The sequence below is a fragment of the Balaenoptera acutorostrata genome, chromosome 12 (assembly GCF_949987535.1).
Source record: "Balaenoptera acutorostrata chromosome 12, mBalAcu1.1, whole genome shotgun sequence".
NCBI lineage: Eukaryota > Metazoa > Chordata > Mammalia > Artiodactyla > Balaenopteridae > Balaenoptera > Balaenoptera acutorostrata.
This window is the reverse complement of record NC_080075.1, coordinates 10,875,966-10,897,556: the sequence shown is the minus strand read 5'-3', so window position 1 is coordinate 10,897,556 and position 21,591 is coordinate 10,875,966. Positions and strand designations below refer to the sequence as shown.

Here is a 21,591-nt window from a genome sequence, read left to right as displayed (position 1 = left end):
CTAAAGGAGGTGAGGGAGTGGTTAAGATTCTGCACTTCCAGTGCAGGGGGCACAGGTTGATCCCTGGTCAAGGAACTAAGATCCCACATGCCAAGTAACATGGCCAAAAAAAAAAAAAAAAAAAAGGAGGTGAAGGAGTTAGTCATTCAGGTATCTGGGGGAAGAGTATGCCAGGCAGGGGAACTGCACATGCAAATGTTCTTAGGTAGCACTGAACCTTGTGAGCTCAAGAAACAATGAGCAGGGACTTCCCTGGCAGTCCAGTGGTTGAGACTTCACCTTCCAATGCAGGGGATGCCGGTTCAATCTCTGGTCGGGGAGCTAAGATCCCAAAAGCCTCGCGGCCAAAAAACCAACAACATAAAACAGAAGCAATATTGTAACAAATTCAATAAAGACTTTAAAAATGGTCCACATCGAAAAAAAAAATCTTAAAAAAAAAAAAAAACAATGAGCAGAAAAACAAATGAAACAGTGAGCAGGCCAGTGAGATGTAAGAGGCAGAGGAGAGCTGACCTTGCAGGGGCTTTGGGCACTGCAGAGTTGGAGCAGAGGCATTGCATGGTCCACCTTCTGATTTCAAAGGCTCACTCTGGCTGCTGTATTGAGAATAGAATGTCGTGGACAGATATGGAAGCACAGAAACCTGATAGGGGCTATTGCAGTATCTCAGGTAAGAGATGATGGTAGCTTGGGTGCAGTGGTAGCAGTAAGGTGAGAAGAAGTTTAATTCTGGTCATATTTTGAAAGTAGAAATGTTGATGCAAATAATCAATAAACAATCTATAATAAGAATAGAAGAGAGTTTTCTTTGAGCCAAACTGAGGACTATAGACTGGGAAACAGCCTCTCAGTAGCTCTGAGGGACTGCTCTGAAGGGGTAGGGGAGGAGTATATATACATGATTTTTTTTGGCTAGGAAATACACGTAGTCAAGCATACATCTTGATAAAAGATTACTGCCAATCACAAAGAACACATATCACAACTTAATGATTTTAGTGCCTTTCTATGTAAGAGAAGATGCAAAAATCTGGGGTCATTGAAATTCTTTCTGAGGTATGCATCTTAACTACCTAGGGACCATCTATTCAAATCACAGAATGACCCATCCATTTATTTTTCCCCTGAATTTCCCTCAGGAGGTACTCTAGGTGGGCAACTGCAGTGGGTTGCTACTTATCCCTTTGTAGTACTAGATGGTGGGCAATTTCTTTAATGGTTAATGCAGGTGTATAATGTATGTTTGACAGGCCATAAGACAGGCTGTTTTAGTTAGCATAAAGTTCAAGGAACATCACGTATAAGCCAGAATGACTTTCCTGTACCTCAGTATGTGAAGATTTCTTCCACTAGAACCTACAGGATTGACTAATAGATTGAACGGAATATGAAAGAAGGAGAAGGTTTCGGAGGGTTTTTTTCTTTTTTAAAGGCTAAGCTACATACTTAACTGTATATTCCAATTCATCAGAGTGTGTCATAATTATTTTTTTCCATCTCTTTCAGTCTGCACTAAGCTGTCTGAGGGCAGCTGTTGTGCTATATTCACCTCTACATTCCCAATACCTACTGCAACATTCAAGAGATATTTGCTAAGTAAATGATCATTAAGCATGGCAGACTTGAATTCACATTGGACCCAATACTGTCTTTATCATCACCCTAATAAGATAGGTTTCATCTCAAGTATGAAAGTCCATTTGCTGATATCTATAGAGAGGCTAGGTCAGGCCCGTGCTCTAAAAGAGTTCAGGCTCCACGTGCTGGTCTCCTTTTCGTGACTGTGTCTGTTTTCTATTGCTGTGTAACAAATTACCACAACACACTTTTATAATCTCAACTTTCCATGGGTTAGGGGTCCAGGCACATGGGTCCTCTGTTAGGGTCTCACAAGGCTACAATCAAAGCATCAGCCAAGCTGTAATCTCATCTGGAGGCTGCCCTGGGGAAGAATCTGCTTCCAAGCCTATTCATGTTACAGGCAAAGTTAATTTCCTTGTGGTTGTAGGACTGAGGGCTCTAGCTTCTTGCTGGCTGTTGGCTGGAGGCATGCTGCTGTTCCTAGAGGCTACCCCATAGTTCTTTGCTATATAAGCTTCTCCAACATGTTTGCTTACTTCATCAAGTGCACAACGGGAGTCTTCAGTCTGTTAAGAAGTTTTATATCACATAAGGTAAACACAGGAGTGACCTCCCAGCAAATCACAGATCAGCCCATACTCTAGGGGAAGGACTTAAGACATGAACTTCAGGAGTAGAAATTGTTGGAGGTTACCTTAGGGTCTGTCCACCAGAATAAATTTCATCATTAGAATTTGTTTTCCCTCTATCCCCACAACTCTGACCCAGTGTTAGTTGTGGAATAGAATGGCTCTCTAGACCTTGCTGTCCAATATGGTAGCCACTAGCCCCTTATGTGACTAGTGTGACTGAAGAACTGATTTCTGAAGTTTTAAAAACTTCATAAAATTTAGTTAAAAAACCAATACTCAGACTTCCCTGGTGACACAGTGGTTATGAATCCGCCTGCCAATGCAGAGGACACAGGTTTGATCTCTGGTCTGGGAAGATCCCACATGCTGTAGAGCAACTAAGCCCGTGCGCCACAACTACTGAACCTGCGCTCTAGAGCCCACGTGCCACAACTACTGAAGCCCGCGTGCCTAGAGCCCCTGCTCCCCAACAAGAGAAGCCACTGAAATGAGAAGCCCGCACACCGCAACAAAGAGTAGCCCCTGCTCACTTGAGAAAGCCCGCGCGCAACAACGAAGACTCAAAGCAGCCAAAAATAAATAAATAAATAAATAAATTTATTTTAAAAAAGATATTCAACTCAGATATTGGAGAAATTTTTACATGTGTTTGAAACAACGTGGGTATATGAATCTAATTTTTCAACTAACTTTTGTGAATTCTAGAAACTGATCAAGTATCTCCCCCGAAAATTTAGTGTTCAAATTGAGATGTGCTGTTAATTATAACATCTACACCAGATTTCAAAGTCTTAGTATAAAAAAAAATAAAAGATCTCATTAATAGCTTTTCTGATTACATGTTGAAAAGATAACATCCTTTATGTATATTAAGCTAAGTAAAATACGTTATTAACAATAATTTCAACTGTTTGCATTTTTAAAAATGGGTTCCCAGAAAATTTAAAGTCACATATTTGGCTTGCATTCTACTGCTGAGAGAAAATACAAAGAGGCTGAGCTGACCATGAGGTTGGAAGGACGCACCACCGTAGTTAGCTAATAATAATAAATCACGGCAACATCTGATGAATGCCAAACAATAAGTATGGCAGGGGTTCAGAGGAGGGAACTGTGGGACCATCCAAGGGCGGGGCAAGCCTTCAGCAGCAGGCGAGATCGACGAATCAGTAAATTGCAAGAGCTGCGCGGCAGGACGCACCGGGCACGCACGGCCTGCGCCCCGCCCCGAAACGCGCTGCGCATTTTGACCCGGCCGCCGCGCCGTAGGCCGCGCTGCAAGCCTGGGAGCCGCGATGGCGAACGTGTCCGAGAGGACGTTGCAGCTGTCCGTGCTGGTGGCCTTCGCCTCCGGAGTGCTCGTGGGCTGGCAGGCACACCGGCTGCGGCGGCGCTACCTGGACTGGAGAAAGAAGAGGCTGCAAGACAAGCTGGCGGCGACGCAGAAGAAGCTGGACCTGGCCTGAGATCCCCGCGCTGTCGGTCCCCGCCGGCCACCGCGCGGCCACCTTGAGGCCACCTCGCCTCTCCGGCGCGGGGCTCCAGCCGAAGCCAGGCTCGCCTCACTCTCTCCGCCCGCAGTGCCGGGCTCTTGCCGGAGTCGGTGAGCAGTACTTACAGCGGCGCTCTAAGGGGAGACTTCGGGGACGGACGGATATCTTGGGACAGGAGGGTCTTTGGAGAGCCCACAGGAGGTGACTTGTCCCCCCAGGCACCAGAAAGAGGAGGAAGTTCTGTTTTCCCTAATAACTCACATTTTGGTGTCGTAGTTCAGTTCACTGCGTGTGTTTAACGGGACTGTCTTAACCACGTGCAAAGTCGTTGCACCTTGGCAATATTCAACTTCAAAATGGAAAATACTGGAAAGAATAGAAAATGAAAAAAAGGAGCGTGGAGGTGTTCCTACCACACCCTTCCCCCCTCCCCACATCAATTTATTTTTAAAAATATCCTTGGTAGCACCATAGTACATCTTTGCATTCATGTTTTGTCATCTCCAGTCTAAATTCTTAGGTCCTTGGCAGGCTGGCAATGGCTTGAAAGTCAGGAGCCTTGAGTCTAGTCCTGGCTTTTTCATCAGAGCTCTGCAAATTTACAGGGTCTCAGTTTTCTTAGCTGTAACACCAGATCTTGTTCATGGTTTAACTAAACAATAGAATAATTTGAAGTTAACCATTATGCATTTCTAATTTTTGTTTCTCTTTTCTGTTTCCAACAGCTTGTTGAAGATGGATATAGAGAACTGGACAGAAATAGTTTTTCCTTGCACTTTATGAATCAATTTTATTTTTAAAATAAAAAAAATTAAACATATTTGAACCTTTTATTAAACGGAAAAGGAGTATCTTGCCTCCCATGCAGCTTACTGCCTTAAGAGATTTGGATCCTCAAAACTTATAATTACTGTTTTTGGTCAGATATCTTGTTTTCTTAAGAATCTATGCTAGTTCCTTTGTACAACTGCAAAGCAACGTTGGTCTAGGAACCATTATGATTCCCTTTGGTTAGCAGTTTTGCTGGACCTATTCTGGAAAGCAAAAGGCTATGTAAAAATAACTGAGGTAAGGGTAATGTACGTAAGACCTTTACACATCTGAGGCTGACAACATACTCCAAGCACAAAGTATAAGTTTTTATTGACAAAAACTTCCTTTGTGTCATTATGGAGTATACATATGAAGGAGAAACCTCACTGAATAGAGCTTAGTGATAAGTCCCAACTGCAGTTGACCCTTGAACAACATGGGTTTGAATTGCACAGGTTCACTTACATGTAGATTTTTTTCAATAAATCTATATGTAAGTGGACCACTGTCCACTTACTATCCATGGCTGGTTGAGTCTGCGCATGCGGAAACATGGATAAGAAGGGCCAACTATGGCACTTGAGCATCCTTGGATTTTGGTATCCGTGGCAGCCTCTGGGGTTTCAGGATGATATCCTCCGGTGATACCGAGGTATAACTGTGTCTGAAAATCAAGAGTGAGTGACCAAGTCCCAGGTTATTTTTGATTTTCCAGAGGTGCTTTCTAGAACACTGCCCTTGCTCATTCCTATATGGATTAATTTTGTTTCTCAGTAAATTTAGGATCAGCTCCATATTAACATAAGAAAATTCAGGAAAGTTGTTTCCACAGAAAGCTTTTTTTTTTTTTCCATTTTAGTAGGGCCATTATGCTTTATTACTTCCAACTTTATTTTCATTCTGTGAATGCAGTACTTAAGGACTGAAATGTTGGTTCTTAGAGCTGCATTCCATCTGGGCTGCAGGTGGCTGAAGTATCTGAGTCACGATTCATCACTGAGGGTCAAAGAGTTGAGGCTCTTTGAGACAAGATAGTTTTCTTACGGCACGTCCACGGTGCCTGCAGACTGTTGGTATGTGCCTGGTTAAGCGTCTAGGTGATGACCAGTTCTGCCTGTATATGCCTGTTCTTGTGCCACGTTCCTGGTGGACCTGGTCTTTCCAGTGTGACTCCTTTCCCATTACTTATGTGCAGCACCCCGACACACTCGTCTCCCTCTCCTGTCTCACCCCAGTGTTCTGTCATCCTGCCCCTCTGGGCCTGTGCTGTTCACCCCCGAGGCCTGTCTAGTCCTGATGCGGTTTTCAGCCACCCTACACCACTCAGTCTGCCTCTCATTTTCTGCCTACTGCCTCTTTACACTGTGCCCATGTGCCCCCAGCCCTGTGGTGGACAGTTCCCCCCAATGACATTGCCTTTCACTGTTTCTCCTCTAGCTGTCTACCCCTTGCCCTACTTAAATGTGTTTGGTTTTTTCCCTGAAACTGTTGCCTTACATGGAGATGTTACATTTTCCATGTTAACCACTAGTTCTACACTATGAGTCTCTCCGAAGCTGTTAAATTCTTTTTCAGTATCTCCTGTGAGACAGCGGTACAAAGTTGATATACATTGTAACACACTGATGGAAGAAAATCATAACGAGTTTTATGAAATAGCTTGTTCTCGGGAGAAACAATGGCCATGGTTTGCTTTGGTTTCGGCTACCTCACTTCAAAACGGTCTTGTAGGTTACTCTGATTTTCGTAATGGCATCAAAGGATGAGGACAGAAGCAGTGACTAGTGCTAAAGTGACTATACTGAGCATTACAAGTCAAAAGAAATGTAAGTTAACGAAAAAGAAGGCAGCTAGCTGAGTAATCTCGTTCCTTACAGCATCGTGAATACCTAAGTGGTATTTCTCAAACTTGAATGTGCACATGAAACACTGGGGTATTGTTAAAGTTTAGATTCTGATCCTGTAGGTCTATGGTGAGGCCTGAGAATGTGCATTTCTAACAGTCACCCAGGTGATATTGATGATACTGATGCGGGAATCATAAGGAATAAATGCTGCTCACACTGAATAGTGTACAGAAATGTATAAAATCAAAGCATCTTTCCACCCGAGATGAACAAGAGTAGTAAACCTTTTTTGCACCCTTCCTCATACATATATACACGTGTAGGGGGTTTATTTTGTTTATTTTTACCAACATAGAATTGTACCATCTTCATGACCCTGTAACTTTTCCATTTAAAATATGGAAATCCCTATAAAGCAGGTAGATTTTTTAAAAAAATTTTTATAGACATATGTAAAATAAATAAGGATTCCATAAATGATGGGTTGTCTTTAGTGCAGTTTTTTTCTTTTTGCTTACCTCTAACAAGATCACTTAGAAGTATCGATTTATTAATCCATCTAAAAATGCTTTATAGCACTTACTACTTACTCATTTGTTGTTAGATTTTCAATGGAAAAACTATGGCTGTTTAAGTGAACTTTTAAGTATCATGAGCCATGATGGAGAAATTAATTCAAAGTAAAGACATGAGATACAAAAAAGAGTAGAATGGATGAGTATATTAGAGTATGTCATACAATGAAGCGTCAGAGAGCAATGAGAATGAACAAACTACAACCCACACGATGATATAGATTCATTGCACCAACAGGTTGAATGAAAGAAGCCTGACAAGATGCCAGTACACGGCGTGATTCCATTATTCAGTTCAAAAAGAGGCAAGACAGATTTTTACAGTTAGAGATTGGGGTAGTGTTTACTTTTGGTGTAGGGGGTGGAGGTGGGCAGGGACTAGAGGAGGGGAAGACTACTAGGGTGCTGGTCACATTCTGTATCCAAATCTGGGTTATGTTACATGGGGGTGTGTTCAGCGTGAAAATTCAGTGCGATGGGCGCTTGTCACTTCTCTCTATTGAAGAAAAAAGTATCGCAAATAGCATGGCAGTTGGGCCTGTGGAATTACCTTGTGTGTTGTACTGAAGAACACATCAGTGTGGTTCATCTCTTGAAAAGTGAGCTCAGGTCGTCATTCTTATTCGGTGTAGTGGAAAGAGTTTGGGAATTGGATTTATAGGACTGAGTCCCACTTGGGGAAATGTTATTACAACCTCCCTGAGAGATGTAGAGTGGAGCTCATAATTAGGTGCTCACGAAATTGCTGTGGAACAGAGTCACCAACTTCCCAGAACTCAGGATGGACAATGTGCAAAAGTACAGTGAAGTGATACTTCAGCAGTATCCCAAGCGGCAAAGAATTAAGAACTGCCTTTTTGAAGTGAGAGTATGCGCCAGAACCACGTATCCCATTAAGGCCATATAGGAAAGCTATCCTTGCAGTAAATTTAAGACATTGAGATGCTTAAATTGTATCTTAAGATTAGTTTAGAAAAACTGGTGTCAGAAAACAAGTGCCAAAACACCAAGTGCCCCAGGAGGAACGTCGTGGTAGTACTGAGTATTATGGGACTTGTAGTTTCGGACGCCGCGGGGCATTCTCCCTCATCTCCACCCCAATCCTTTGGGACTGGCGAGAAAAGGGTGAGTAGCTGGGCAGTGAGCTCAGGACCTGCGGGCTGGCGGAGCGGCTTCCTTGAGGGAGAATCATCCCCACACTCTTCCCGCACCAGCCAGTCGGGCTGCGAGGCGGGCGCGCGGTGATGGCGTCACCTTCCGGTGTCGCCGTCTTGGTTTCCCTGGCGACCGGCGTGAGCTCCGCGCCGAGGCGAAGGAGATGCTGGCGAGGCGACACCGCGATCCCCTCCAGTCCCTGCAGCGTCGCAATCAGGAGCTGAAGCAGCAGGTATCATCTGGCTGTCCAGTGGGGGACCTGGGCTCTGGCGGCGGGCGAGCTCTGGGGCGCACCCTAACCCTGGGAGCCTACCCAACCCATTTCCCTTTCCAAGTTGTAACCTACCCCACCCCCAGCATCAAACTGATCCCAGCACCAAACTGATTCTAATCTTTCACACTCCCAACCCAAACCCGGGGAGGCTAGAAAATCGGGACCATCGACTAAGTGCTGCCCTCCCCCGCACCTCACCCTAACGTCTGCATCTCCAACCTAACAACTCCCTTAACCCATCTCACCTCCAAATCTAAACTTTTAACAATAATTATTCCAACCACCTCTGCGCCCAACATCACTCTCCTCCACTCTCCATGCCCCCTATCCTTTATCCCTCATCCAGTGGAGCTATTGAGTGTTTTTGCTTCACATGAATCCAAGCGAAATAGGTGTCAAGGAATAGTCCTAATATATAAGAAAAATAAGACCTGACAAATAAGCAAAGGACTTGAACTAAAGGAGAAATACTAGTAACACACAAATATGAGAAAAGTTAACTTAAAAGATAATCAAGTAATTGCAAAGGAAGTAAGAGATCACAAACACTTAAAATATCACAATACCCGGTGATGAAACAGGCACTTACACTGCTGCAGGGTATAAGGCACAGCATTTCTGGAAAGTGGTTTGACAAGATGTAGCAAGTATTCATGCTCCTAAGCTGGGAATTACATTTCCAGGAATTTACCGTACGTAATAATAAAAAATTGAGACACAGGTTGAGGTATGGAGGTATTCATCATAGTATTACTTACAATACAAAAGGCTGATGCAACTTAAATGATCAGTAGCAGGGGAATGGATAAATAACTTATGTTGGGATATAATACTGAGATTAAAATTTTAAGGACATTTTAACATGTTAGGGAAAATATTTGTGATAAAATGTCAAGTTAGAAAAAGAATATAAAATTGAATATACAGTATTTCAATTTAAAAATTTTCTATGTAATATACATAGAAAAAAAGATGGAAGGAAACATGCCAGCATGGTAACTCTATGTGGCAGAATGCTAATGACTATTATGTTTCGCTTCATACTTTTTGATATTTTCATAATTTTGGGTTGGGGCGGGGAGACTTCCCTGGCGGTCCAGTGGTTAAGACTTCGCCTTCCGGTGCAGGGGGTGTGGGTTCAACCCCTGGTCAGGGAGCTAAGATCGCACATGCTTGGGGGCCAAAAAAACAGAACATAAAACAGAAGCAATATTGTAACAAATTCAATAAAGACTTTAAAAATGGACCACATTAAAAAAAAATCTTTAAAAAAAAAAATTAAGAAAGGGAATTCCCTGGTGGTCCAGTGGTTGAGACTCCACGCTTTCACTGCTGAGGGCCCTGGTTCAATCCCTGGTCAGGGAACTAGGATCCCACAGGCCGCGTGGCATGGCCAAGAAAAAAAATTTTTTTAAGAAAAAAGTAAGTAGTAATTAATGGGTTGTTAATTTATTTTCTGAAATTCCTATTTCACTTTGCTAATTTTACTTTTTAATTTTCATTTGATCTATTACCAAATATTGTTTCCACTAAATAGAATTGTTTTATAACTTTAGCAGGTAAGAGATGTACTGAATGCTCATATTTTATCCACTTTTGGACTTTCACTTAAAAAGTACAAAAGACAGGATGGATGAATGTTTCTTAATGGACTCTATTGGAATTATAGTGGTACAACAAAACAGAATACTCTTCTGGTAGAAATAAAAATAAAACTTGGTGAGACATTGACTTAAGCTAAGCTTTGGCCAGATGCTTAATATGGTTTTGTATTTAATTTTAAATTTAGTGGGACATTGAGAGAACCAGGAAATGTTGTAGAAGTAAACTAAAAAAATTATTATTACAAAGATGTAACAAAGCAAACTATTGCCAGGATTATTCAAGTTGGAGACAAATTGGCTCCGGAGCCTTTTGATACCCTGCATGTCTGTGAAGGACTCTGTAAGTAGTGTGAGCTCATTCTTCCCTGGCCCCACGGAAGACACCTGAAGCAAAAAATGGAACAGATTTCCAACTAGGTATCCATGGGACAAGTGATCAATAGCCCATCTGGGTCATGCCTGTGATGACCGACTCTGTCACCATGTGTGTGAATTTTGTAAATAACAGACAGATGCAAAATGGCAAGAGTAGAGAATTTTTATTTCTCTTTTTTCATCCACTTTATCTTCTCCACATCTATAGAATGCAAAAGATGTATGTGCCTCTTTTGTGGGTGTGTTGGCAAAGTTACACGTAGTGTTTGGAAATTACTAAGTCACAATATAAGATATAAGAATGAGGATTAAAAAATTTGTGGTTTATTCATATAATGAATACTACTCAGCAATAAGAAGGAATAAACTAATGATACACACAACAGTATGGAAGTATCTCAAAAACATTCTTGTGAAATGACTACACAAACAAGTACATACTTTCTGGAGTAATGGTAATTTTCTGTACGTTGATAAGGGTTTGGATTACATGGGTGTATGCATTTGCCAAAACTCAGTAAATGTATACTTAAGATTTGTGCATTTCATTTGTATGTAAATTTTACACCAAATATTGAACTCTAGTTAGTGATACCCATGGTGTATTAAGGGGAAATATATTGATGATTGTAGCTTACTTTGAAATACATAAAAAATAAGATGAATTGATGAATAGATGGATCATAAAAGTATAGTAAAATGTTAATGGTAGAATCTAGGTGATGGGTATTTGGATGTTCACTATAAAGTTCTTTCAACTTTATTGTATATTTAAAAGTATTCATTATAAAATATTGGGAAAAAAGAATTAAAATTTTATTTCCTAAGGTTATATGGTATTTAACAATATGATATTTTAAACAGTCTCCATTTATTGTAGGTTGATGATTTGCTTTCTGAGAGTCGATTGAAAGGCGCTCTAGAAACCAGTAAAAGGCGAGACATTTACCAAAGGTAAAGCATACGAAATTATGTTAGCTTTGTAGGGACTGTACTTACATTTCAGTGAGCAGTATTTACAGCATAGAAATTGAGGCATTATTTCTTTTTTTAATTAATAACATTTCTAAAAAGACAAAATAATAATGGGAAATAATATTGAGGTAACAATGAATGAAGTTTTCCAAACTGTATTTTACAATATTTCTTACAATTATCTATGTCTACCTAGTCTAAATGTTGGAATGATAAGATTAAATAGAGAATTACAAATGTTAAAAAGGGGCAGCTTACATTTATTTTGTACTCTGTATGTACCAAGCAGTGTGGTCCACGCTCTAAAAACTTTTTCTTAATTAATTTCTAGGATAACATTGTGAGATACTCATTAATATGGATGAGAAAATTAAGGTTCGCAGTGGTTAGTTAATATGTCTAACATTACTTAGCTATAAGACATTAAAGTGGGAAGGCAATAAAAATGTTTTAAGATAAATGCAGAATTTATAGATATAATTAATTAATTAATTAAATTCAAGTATAGTTGACTTACAATGTTGTGTTAGTTTCTGGTGTACAGCAAAGTGGTTCAGTTATACATATATATGTGTATGTGTGCATATATATATATGTGTGTGTGTGTGTGTATATATATATATATATATATATATATATATATATATATATATATATATACTTTTTCATATTCTTTTCCACTATGGTTTATCACAGGATATTGAATATAGTTCCCTGTGCTATGCAGTAGGACCTTGTTGTTTATCCATCCTATATATAATAGTTTACATCTGCTAATCCTAAACTCCCAATCCTTCCCTCCCCCACACCCCCACCCCTCCCTTGGCAACCACCAGTCTGTTCTCTATGAGTCAGTTTCTGTTTCATTGATAAGTTCATTCGTGTCGTATTTTAGATTCCACATATAAGTGTTATCATATGGTATTTGTCTTTCTCTTTCTGACTTACTTAATATGATAATCTCTAGGTTCATCCATGTTGCTGCAAATGGCAGTATTTCATTCTTTTTTGTGGCTGAGTAGTGTTCCACTGTGTGTGTGTGTGCATGTGTGTGTGTATACATATATATATATATAACGTCTTCTGTATCCATTCATCTGTTGATGGACATTTAGGTTGCTTCCATGTCTTGGCTATTGTAAATAGTGCTGCTGTGAACAGAGGGATGCACGTATCTTTTCGAATTAGAGTTTTGTCTGGATATATGCCCAGGAGTAGGATTGCTGGATCATAGGGCAGCTTTATTTTTATTTTTTTGAGGAACGTCCATACTGTTTTCCATAGTGGCTGCACCAATTTACATTCCCACCAACAGTGTAAGAGGGTTCCCTTTTCTCCATACCCTCTCCAGCATTTGTTTTTTTGTAGACTTTTTAATAATGGCCATTCTGACCAGTGTGAGGTGGTACCTCATTGTAGTTTTGATTTGCATTTCTCTAATAATTAGTGATTTTGAACATCTGTTCATGTGCCTATTGGCCATCTGTATATCTTCTTTGGAAAAATGTCTATTTAGGTCTTCTGCCCATTTTTTGATTGGGTTGTTTTTTTTTTGTTACTGAGTTGTATGAGCTGTATGTGTATTTTGGAAATTAAGCCCTTGTTGGTTGCATCATTTGCAAATATTTTCTCCCAGTCCATAGGTTGTCTTTTCGTTTTGTTTATGGTTTCCTTTTCTGTGGAAAAGCTTGTAAGTTTGATTAGGTCCCATTTGTATATTTTTGCTTTTATTTCTATTGCCTTGGGAGACTGACCTAAGAAAACATTGCTACAATTTATGTCAGAGAATGTTTTGCCTATGTTCTCTTCCAGGAGTTTTGTGGTTCTATGTCTTATATTTAAGTCTCTAAGCCATTTTGAGTTTATTTTTGTGTACATTGTGAGTGTATGTTCTAACTTCATTGATTTACATGCAGCTGTCCAGCTTTCCCAATACCACTTGCTGAAGAGACTGTCTTTTCTCCATTGTATATTCTTGCCTCCTTCGTTGAAGATTAATTGACCGTAGGTGTGTGGGTTTATTTCTGGGCTCTCTATTCTGTTCCATTGACCCATATGTCTGTTTTTATGCCAGTACCATGCTGTTTTGATTACTGTAGCTTTGTAGTCTGAAGTCTGGGAGGGTTAAGCTTCCTGCTTTGTTCTTTTTCCTCAGGATTGCTTTGGCAATTCTGGGTCTTTTATGGTTCCATATACATTTTAGGATTACTTGTTCTAGTTCTGTGAACAACGTCATGGGTAATTTCATAGGAACTGCATTAAATCTGTAGATTGCTTTGGGTAGTATGGTCATTTTAATAATATTCTTCCAATCCAATTAATCCAATATTAATTCTTCCAGTCCAATTAATAATATTAATTCTTTCTATTTCTTTGAATCATCTTCAGTTTCCTTTATCAGTGTTTTATAGTTCTCTGCATAAGTCTTTCACCTCCTTACTCAGGTTTATTCCTAAGTATTTTATTATTTTTTTGATGTGATTTTTAAAAAAAATAAATTTATTTATTTATTTTTGGCTGCATTGGGTCTTCGTTGTTGGGTCTTCGTTGGTGCGCGTGGGCTTTCTCTAGTTGTGGCGAGTGGGGGCTACTCTTTGTTGCGATGCGCAGGCTTCTCATCACGGTGGCTTCTCTTGTTGCAGAGCTCGGGCTCTAGGCGCCTGGGCTTCAGTAGTTGTGGCACGTGGGCTCAGTAGTTGTGGCTCACGGGCTCTAGAGCTCAGGCTCAGTAGTTGTGGCGCACGGGCTTAGTTGCTCCACGGCATGTGGGATCTTCCTAGACCAGGGATCGAACCCATGTCCCCTGCATTGGCAGGCAGATTCTTAACCACTGCACCGCCAGGGAAGTTCCTTGGTAAGAGTTTTTATCATGAATGAATGTTGAATTTTATCAAATGCTTTTTCTGCATCGATTGAGATGATCATGTGGTTTTTGTCTGTTCTTTTGTTGTTGTGGTGTATCACATTGATTTGCATATGTTGAACCATCTGTGTGACCCTGACAACTTGATCGTGGTGTATGATCTTCTTTATGTGTTGTTGGATTCAGTTTGCTAATATTTTGTTAAGAACTTTTGTATCTATATTCATCAAAGATATTGGCCAGTAATTTTCTTTTTTGGTGTTGTCTTTGTCTCATTTTGGTATCAGGGTGATGGTGGTTTCATAGAATGACTTTGCGAGTGTTCCCTCCTTTTCAATCTTTTGGAAGAGTTTGAGAAGGATCAGTATAGTTCTTTTTTTGTATGCTTGGTAGAACTCCCCAGTGAAGCCATTTGGTCCTGGACTTTTGTTTGCAGGGAGTTTTTAAAATTATAGATTCTATTTCACTTCTAGTGATTGGTCTGTTCAAATTATCTAGCTCTTTTTGATTCAGTTTTGGTGGGCTGTATGTTTCTAGAAACTTAGTTGTCCAAGAAATGCAGAATTTAGTTAAGCAAGAGAAGGAACTTCACTACAATCTCAGTGGAGTTGCAGCCTTTGGTCCATTTGAGTCAAATACAAGAATTATGTCATGGTATAACTTGGATCTAAGAGCAACCAACCTAAGCCTGAAGGTTATGGACTTGCTGTTGTGACAGCAACTATAAAAACAGCTCAAGAGTGAACATCAGTGGCTTAGGCCAAATTATGGTAAGTCCTTGGCCTATGTAGCCCCAGATCCTGTGACCTGTCGGAAGTCTCTGTCTATTAGCAATTCTGCCTTGCTTGGGGTAGTGACCTTAGCTCTCTTGAGATGGGAAAACTGTTCTCATGATGGATGATTGTTTTTTGTTTTGTTTTGAATTTTCTTTTTAATCCTTGGGAGAGTTGAAAATTAACTAGAGTTTAAAATTACATAGACATGATGAACTAAATCAAATTAGACTATTATTACTTTTGTATTAAGTTTAGGACATCATTAACATAATCTGTATATTTTGGATATTTAAAGAATTTATAACATTCAAATGGCTGTGAGATTTGTGCTACTAGTTTAAATGATTCATTAGAACATTTGAAAAAATTTTACTTAAGTCAGGCATTCAGAGTGCTTAAAAGCAAAATAAAATTTTAAGATGTGGGAATTTAATTAACTACCTTCATTAGTAGGATTGATTATTTGAGGAATTTAGCTCAAGTTGAATTAATCAAACAATAATGAAAGAAAAAGGGAAGGTTATTGTACTTGCTTTACTAGATTTTAAAATAGAATAAGAGTTATATGCTGAATTGAAGTCCCAGGGAAAACTAGATTTTTAAATTTTATTTTAATAAGCTAATAATTATTTTTAAACCCAAGTAATAGTCTTCTCTGTGTATAAAAAGATCCCCTCCAATCATTTAAAAATACACATTGATACTTGCATGTCTGAAAACAACATTCAGCCCTTATGTTTGATTAATAATTGGGTAGATATGGAGTAAAAAATTTTTCTACTTAAACCTTTGAAGACATTGTCTGGTTCCTTTACACCCAGTGATGCTGACAAATTTCATGGTCATTCCTTTGTAATTGATCTCTGTTTGAGGCTTTTCTCCTCAGCCTTGGTGTTTTGAAATTTCATCACGGTGTATTTAGGTGTTGTTTTAATTCTTCTCAACACTCAAGGGGTCTTTTCAGTTTGAAAACTCTTGTCTCTCGGTCTCTCCCCACTAGTTTTTGTTTCTTTGTTTTTTTGTTTATGCCTGAGAGGTTCTCTTGACACTTTTTTTTTTTTTTTTTTTTGGCTTGTGGGATCTTAATTCCCTGACCAGGGATCGAACCCGTGCCCCCTGCAGTAGAAGCGTGGAGTCCTAACCACTGGACCGCCAGGGAAGTCCCTAAATTCAGTCTTATCTTGGCCAATCCTGACCTTGCACAAGCCTTTCTCAGTGTTCCTTTTCCTCAAACCTTCTGAAACCGTGCAACTCAGATTGGGATTTGAACCCATGGGCCGGGTCTCAGACCCAGCCAAAACCCAGATTGGGACTTGAATCCACGGTCTTTTAACTGAGATCACACACCTGGTCTCAGGACTTAATGAAGCTCAGGTTCTTGGTGTCTCATCGCGAAAGAATTCAGTGAGAGACGAAGTGATAGGTAAGAAGTGGATTTAGTTAGAGAGAAACACGCTCCACAGAGTGTGGGCCATCTCAGAAGGCGAGAGCAGCCAACTTTTTCTTTTAACTTTTCTGTGGATGTTTTATTTCAGCAGCTGTATTGTTAATTTACAAGTGTTCTTCCTTGTTCTTTAATTTTTCTTTTTTCTAGCATTGTGTTCCTGTTTTTAGGTTATCTCATTAATACTTCCATGATTGGGAGTTGTTGTTTTTTTTTTTAAGTTCTTTTCTGTTCTCTGAGTTGTCTTTGGTTCCTCTGGGCTCAGATTTTTTTAATTTGTTTACTTTTGGTTAGTCTTAAATTTTATCTTCCATGTTGCTAGTTTTCTTCATTATGCCCAATGGTCCTTGGATTATCTTTCAAGAATGAGGGACTAAGTTGATTATTTTTTTAAGAATGAGGGACTAAGTTGATTATTCTAGAGAGTTGCCATGGGTTCTTCTACTGTTGTGTATATAGGTCTCAAGGACCAGCCCTTCCTGTCATTTTGCTCTGTCATCTTCAGCTTGTCGGTGACAGCCCTGCATACCATTACAAAGTCCCCAGTCATCATTACCTAAAAGCAGAAAGGATGATGGTTCTTTACCTGCTCCATCAGGGAGAATAAAATGGGAGGAACTGCCCAACACATTTCTTTTATGTATCATTGGCCAGTGCCGGGCCATACACGCACCCTACCTGCAGTGGAGGCTGAGCACTTGCGTGTCAGTGGGAGGCCAAGCACGCCAGCGTGGAGGAGGGTGGCAGAAGGGCTTTGGGGTAGACAACTAGCAGGGTCAGCTGCAGGTTGATGTTTCTACTTCTCTTTTCTGCCTCTTTCACAAAGGATTTTTGTCCCCCTTTTCCCTGCTTATTTCATTTTATGAGTCTCTGGAAGAAAAAAAAATAACTCAGCATAAAAAATAATGACTTTTTCAGGTTATTGGTGGAGAAAACATTTGATTTTTGAAAACTCATAACTAGCTATAGCCCATTTTCAGTCATTTTTTTCTCTCTCTTTTTTTTAAATTGAAGTATAGTTGAGTTACAGTGTTGTGTTAATTTCTGCTGTACAGCAAAGTAATTCAGTTATACCTATATATACATTATTCTTTATATCCTTTTCCTTTATGGTTTATCTCAGGATACTGAATATAGTTCCCTGTGCTATGCTGTAGGACCTTGTTGTTTATCCATTCTATATATAATAGTTTGCCTGCATTAACCCCAAACTCGGTCGTTTTTATGCTTCTAATTTGGGTGTCTTAAGACTTAAGCCAAATTATATGAGCTGTCCATGAACTATCTAAAACACAGTACCCATATGGGTGGGCCATGTTCACAAGGGGAGTGTGCTGTTGGGGGAGGGGCCAGCTGTAGAATCCTAAACTCTGCCTTCACATGGTTACTCTCCCTCTGACTAGCTCTGGTCACTTTTCAGAACCTCACTTTCTTCAACTGGAGTGAGGGTTGTTATGAGACTCCAATGAGGTGATGCTTGTAAACTGTTTAGCAGTATTTGTGGCGCAAAAAATAAATTTTAGCTGTTATTATCATTATTAGTTTTGTCATCTTGGTTGCATCCTAGGTTTGTGGAATTTTAGAGCTGGAGAAGCATTTTTAAAGTCCAGTGCTTTCCTTATTTTAGAGATAGGAAACTGAAGCCCAGAGTCACTGAAATTTTCTGAGTTCTGGTTATCATACCTCGTACCTGAGATCTTGACTATGAGGATCACCCAAGCTAATGGATGGAAAGGCATTTACATGTGAATTTTTAAACATCATTCATGCAATAGAACTTGCCTTACCTGCTTAAAGACTTATGTATGATTTTATAAAATAGCTTTTCGTTCTGACAATTAAAAAATCAATATTTTGTTTCTTTCTTTTTTAAAATTTAGATGTTTCCAATTAAAACAGACAATAGATGAAAATAAAAATGCTCTTCAAAAATTAAGCAAAGTAAGTATTATGGTTAATCATGTTAAAAAAATTCCGTTTTTACCCAAATATTTTGTTAAGTGGAAGCTCATTAGAGGGGGTAAGTTCCTGGGTTCACATAAGTTATGAAGTGTAACTGTGGTCAGTGCTGACCTGCCCGATGGGCTTACTGAATGTGCTTGGGAGCAGAAAAGCCAGGGCTCCAAATCCTGGTAGAAGTTCAGCTTTAATGAACTCACCCAGCATTGAGGACTCGGAAAAACCCAGAAGGATCTATTTTTATTTTTGCATTGCGTAAGTTTTATGTTTTACAGTTTAGAATTGTTTTCATTTTAATTACCTTGTGGGGAGAGTACATAATCTGGCCCTGAGGGTAAGTGGTAGAGAAACTTCTTATATCACATGGCAGCCCTGATATTGGTGACTCTGCAGAAACAGGGCAAACTAGAATTTACTCTGGGCAGTTCCCATCAGGATTTCCTCTTTTAATATGAGCCTGAGCTTCAGCTAGGTGTCTGGGCTAGAGACTCACAGAGCATTTAGGGTGGAAGGCATTTGAAAGTCATCTACCTGCCTGCATGTGAATCTCCTCTACTGCGTCTGAGACAAGTGGTCACTGAGTGTCTCTTCTGCATTTCTCCAGTGACACAAAACTGTAATTCCGGAGGCAGACTGACCCTAAATTTGAAAACCTAACTATTCCTGTTTCACAAATGAGGAAACTGAGGCTTCCAAAGGTGAAGCAGCTTTCCCAGTGTCTCACTGCCAGTAAGTGGCAGAACTTGGACTTGGCACTTGTGTTTTTGACTCCAAAGCCAGTCCTCTGTCTGGAACCTGTCCCTTACTGACTATAGAGGGACTGCAATACCAAGCAAGAAAACAAAACAAAAAAACAGGAGGTATACTTTTATTTTGTCATTTGGTTTGCATTCCAACATAATAATCTACATTTCTTTTAAACTTACTTCTCTAAGGTAGGCATAGTCTCATATCAATATTTGCTTTGTCTTATAGCACTTACTGGAGTTTTTTACTTTTAAAATAAATGTAATCGGAAACTGAAATTTTTATTTTTATCTTTTTAGTGAAATAGACTTGTATTCTCTCATAGGCTGATGAACCTGCCCCTGTTGGGAGTTACGATCAGAAGAAAGAGGAGGAACACAATCTTTTGGATAAGCTCACCCACCAACTGCAGGAACTCGCTGTGTCCATAAGTAGAGAAAATGTCGCTGAGTATGCTCCCTTCCTTTCTTTCTTTCAGATATTATGTCACCAACAGTTTTAATGTTTGACTCAGAATAAAGTCATATATAGATAAAAACAAATGGCAGTAACAGTACAGTCAGTCAACATTTATTTATTGTGTATAGTAGAAAGTGTGAAATCCCATGAGAGATGTAAAGAAGTAGAAGCCATAATCTCTGCTCTCAGGTGATTTATAAGCTAGTTGGGGAAACAAAACAGAGATCGGAAAAGCTAAATAAACAGATGTTAGAAAATAAGGATCGGGCTTCCCTGGTGGTGCAGTGGTTAAGAATCCGCCTGCCAATGCAGGGGACACGGGTTCGAGCCCTGGTCTGGGAAGATCCCACATGCCGTGGAGCAGCTAAGCCCGTGTGCCACGACTACTGAGCCTGTGCTCTAGAGCCTGCGAGCCACAACTACTGAGCCCGCATGCCACAACTACTGAAGCCCACACGCCTAGAGCCCGTGCTCCGCAACAAGAGAAGCCACCACAATGAGAAGCCCACACACTGCAACCAAGAGTAGCCCCCGCTCGCCACAACTAGAAAAAGCCCACGGACAGCCACGAAGACACAGTGCAGCCAAAAATAAACAAATAAATAAATTTAAAAAGAAAATAAGGATCATGGGCTTCCCTGGTGGCACAGTGGTTAAGAATATGCCTGCCAACGCAGGGGACAAGAGTTTGAGCCCTGGTCCGGGAAGATCCCACATGCTGCGGAGCAACTGAGCCCGTGCGCCACAACTACTGAGCCTGTGCTCTAGAGCCCGCAAGCCACAGCTACTGAGCCCGCACACCTAGAGCCCGTGCTCTGCAACAAGAGAAGCCACTGCAATGAGAAGCCCGCGCACTGAAACGAAGAGTAGCCCCCGCTCGCCACAACTAGAGAAAGCCCATGTGCAGCAACAAAGACACAACGTAGCCAAAAATAAATAAATAAATAAATTTATTTAAAAATTAAAAAAAAAAGAAAATAAGGATCATGCCTTTAATGTCAGTGTTGATGTGTAAAAAGAAAATTATTTGGATTGTCTATTTGCATATTTATTTACTCCTTTTATGAATATTCTTTAAAAATTGGAGGCAGAAACATGCATTCTTTTCCTGCTGGAGTGGATGTTAATAATAGCCTTCGTAAAATGGAAAGAAAACTTGATAGTATAAACAAACCCAGTTCATAGGAAGAAAAAAGGAAAAAAATCAACTATTTAGACTCTTCAAATGCTGTTCCCATACTTTTACACTGTATCCTGGGAAAAAAATGCTAAAGAATATAGATGCAAGGATTCTAGAATTTCCATTGATTTCCAGTACTGAGAATGACAAAAGTGGCTGGTATTGGACTTACCCTTCCTACCATAAACACCATAAAATCTGGACAAAATATACAAAATGGCTGTTTGAACTCATTGAACATCAGCCAAGCAGGGCTGATATCGTTAATACAGGGAGGCACGAGCTGAGTCCTGCATTTACCCAGACCCTCTTCCTGAAGTTAGTTTATGGGCGGTGGTGCCGGAATCCCAAACAGGGAACAGCAGCCTCGCCAGGCTGAGGAGGCAGAGGTCACGTTCTGGACTTTTGCTAAGGCTGCTGGCGCTTGTGCGGAGAGTGGAGAGAGAGAAGAGAGTTGCAGAGAGACAGCTCCAGAAATCCGAATGGACTCCTGGGCTACACAGCATGATGCCAGAAGGCCCGGCAGAAAGCGCCTGCTGGGAGACTGAGAACTTCAAAGATTCTGGAGGCCACAGAATCCTGGAAAAATATTCGAGTTTGTACCTAGCTGGAGTAAAGAGACCTTGGTGAATGCTTCAGGCATTTAGTTGGAGATCACATAAGGCCCATGCCCTAGGAGTAAGGCAAACACCCTAATATTAAGAACTGTGATCTTGGAATACAGACAAAACTGAAGTAAATCTTTTCCAGCAAAGCCTAAAATCAGACCTTAACAGGAACAAGATCATTTAACTGTATAACAGAACAAAATTCAACACTCTTTAAAGGATGACCAC

The 21,591-nt window shown here is 40.1% G+C and overlaps 2 protein-coding genes across 7 annotated transcripts in view; both read left to right on the top strand.

Annotated features, from left to right (window-relative positions):
* Positions 1-3,464: 3,464 nt before the first annotated feature.
* Positions 3,465-4,529, top strand: MTLN (mitoregulin). The gene is made up of 2 exons (XM_028162636.2): positions 3,465-3,819; positions 4,435-4,529. The coding sequence occupies exon 1, from the start codon at positions 3,512-3,514 to the stop codon at positions 3,680-3,682; it is 171 nt and encodes a 56-aa protein (XP_028018437.2). The 5' UTR covers positions 3,465-3,511; the 3' UTR covers positions 3,683-3,819; positions 4,435-4,529.
* Positions 4,530-7,595: 3,066 nt separating this feature from the next.
* NPHP1 (nephrocystin 1) overlaps positions 7,596-21,591 on the top strand; it is a 101,459-nt gene continuing 87,463 nt past the window's right edge. For 2 of the 6 annotated variants that reach the window (XM_007197368.2, XM_057558420.1), the window contains exons 1-4: positions 8,072-8,331; positions 11,233-11,306; positions 18,291-18,351; positions 19,442-19,566. In XM_007197368.2, coding sequence (XP_007197430.2) covers positions 8,263-8,331; positions 11,233-11,306; positions 18,291-18,351; positions 19,442-19,566 — 329 coding nt within the window. In that variant the 5' untranslated portion in view covers positions 8,072-8,262. Of the gene's footprint in view, positions 8,332-11,232; positions 11,307-18,290; positions 18,352-19,441; positions 19,567-21,591 lie in introns of all 6 variants that reach the window. The other 4 variants (XM_028162655.2, XM_057558419.1, XM_028162656.2 and 1 more) reach the window with 4 other exon arrangements.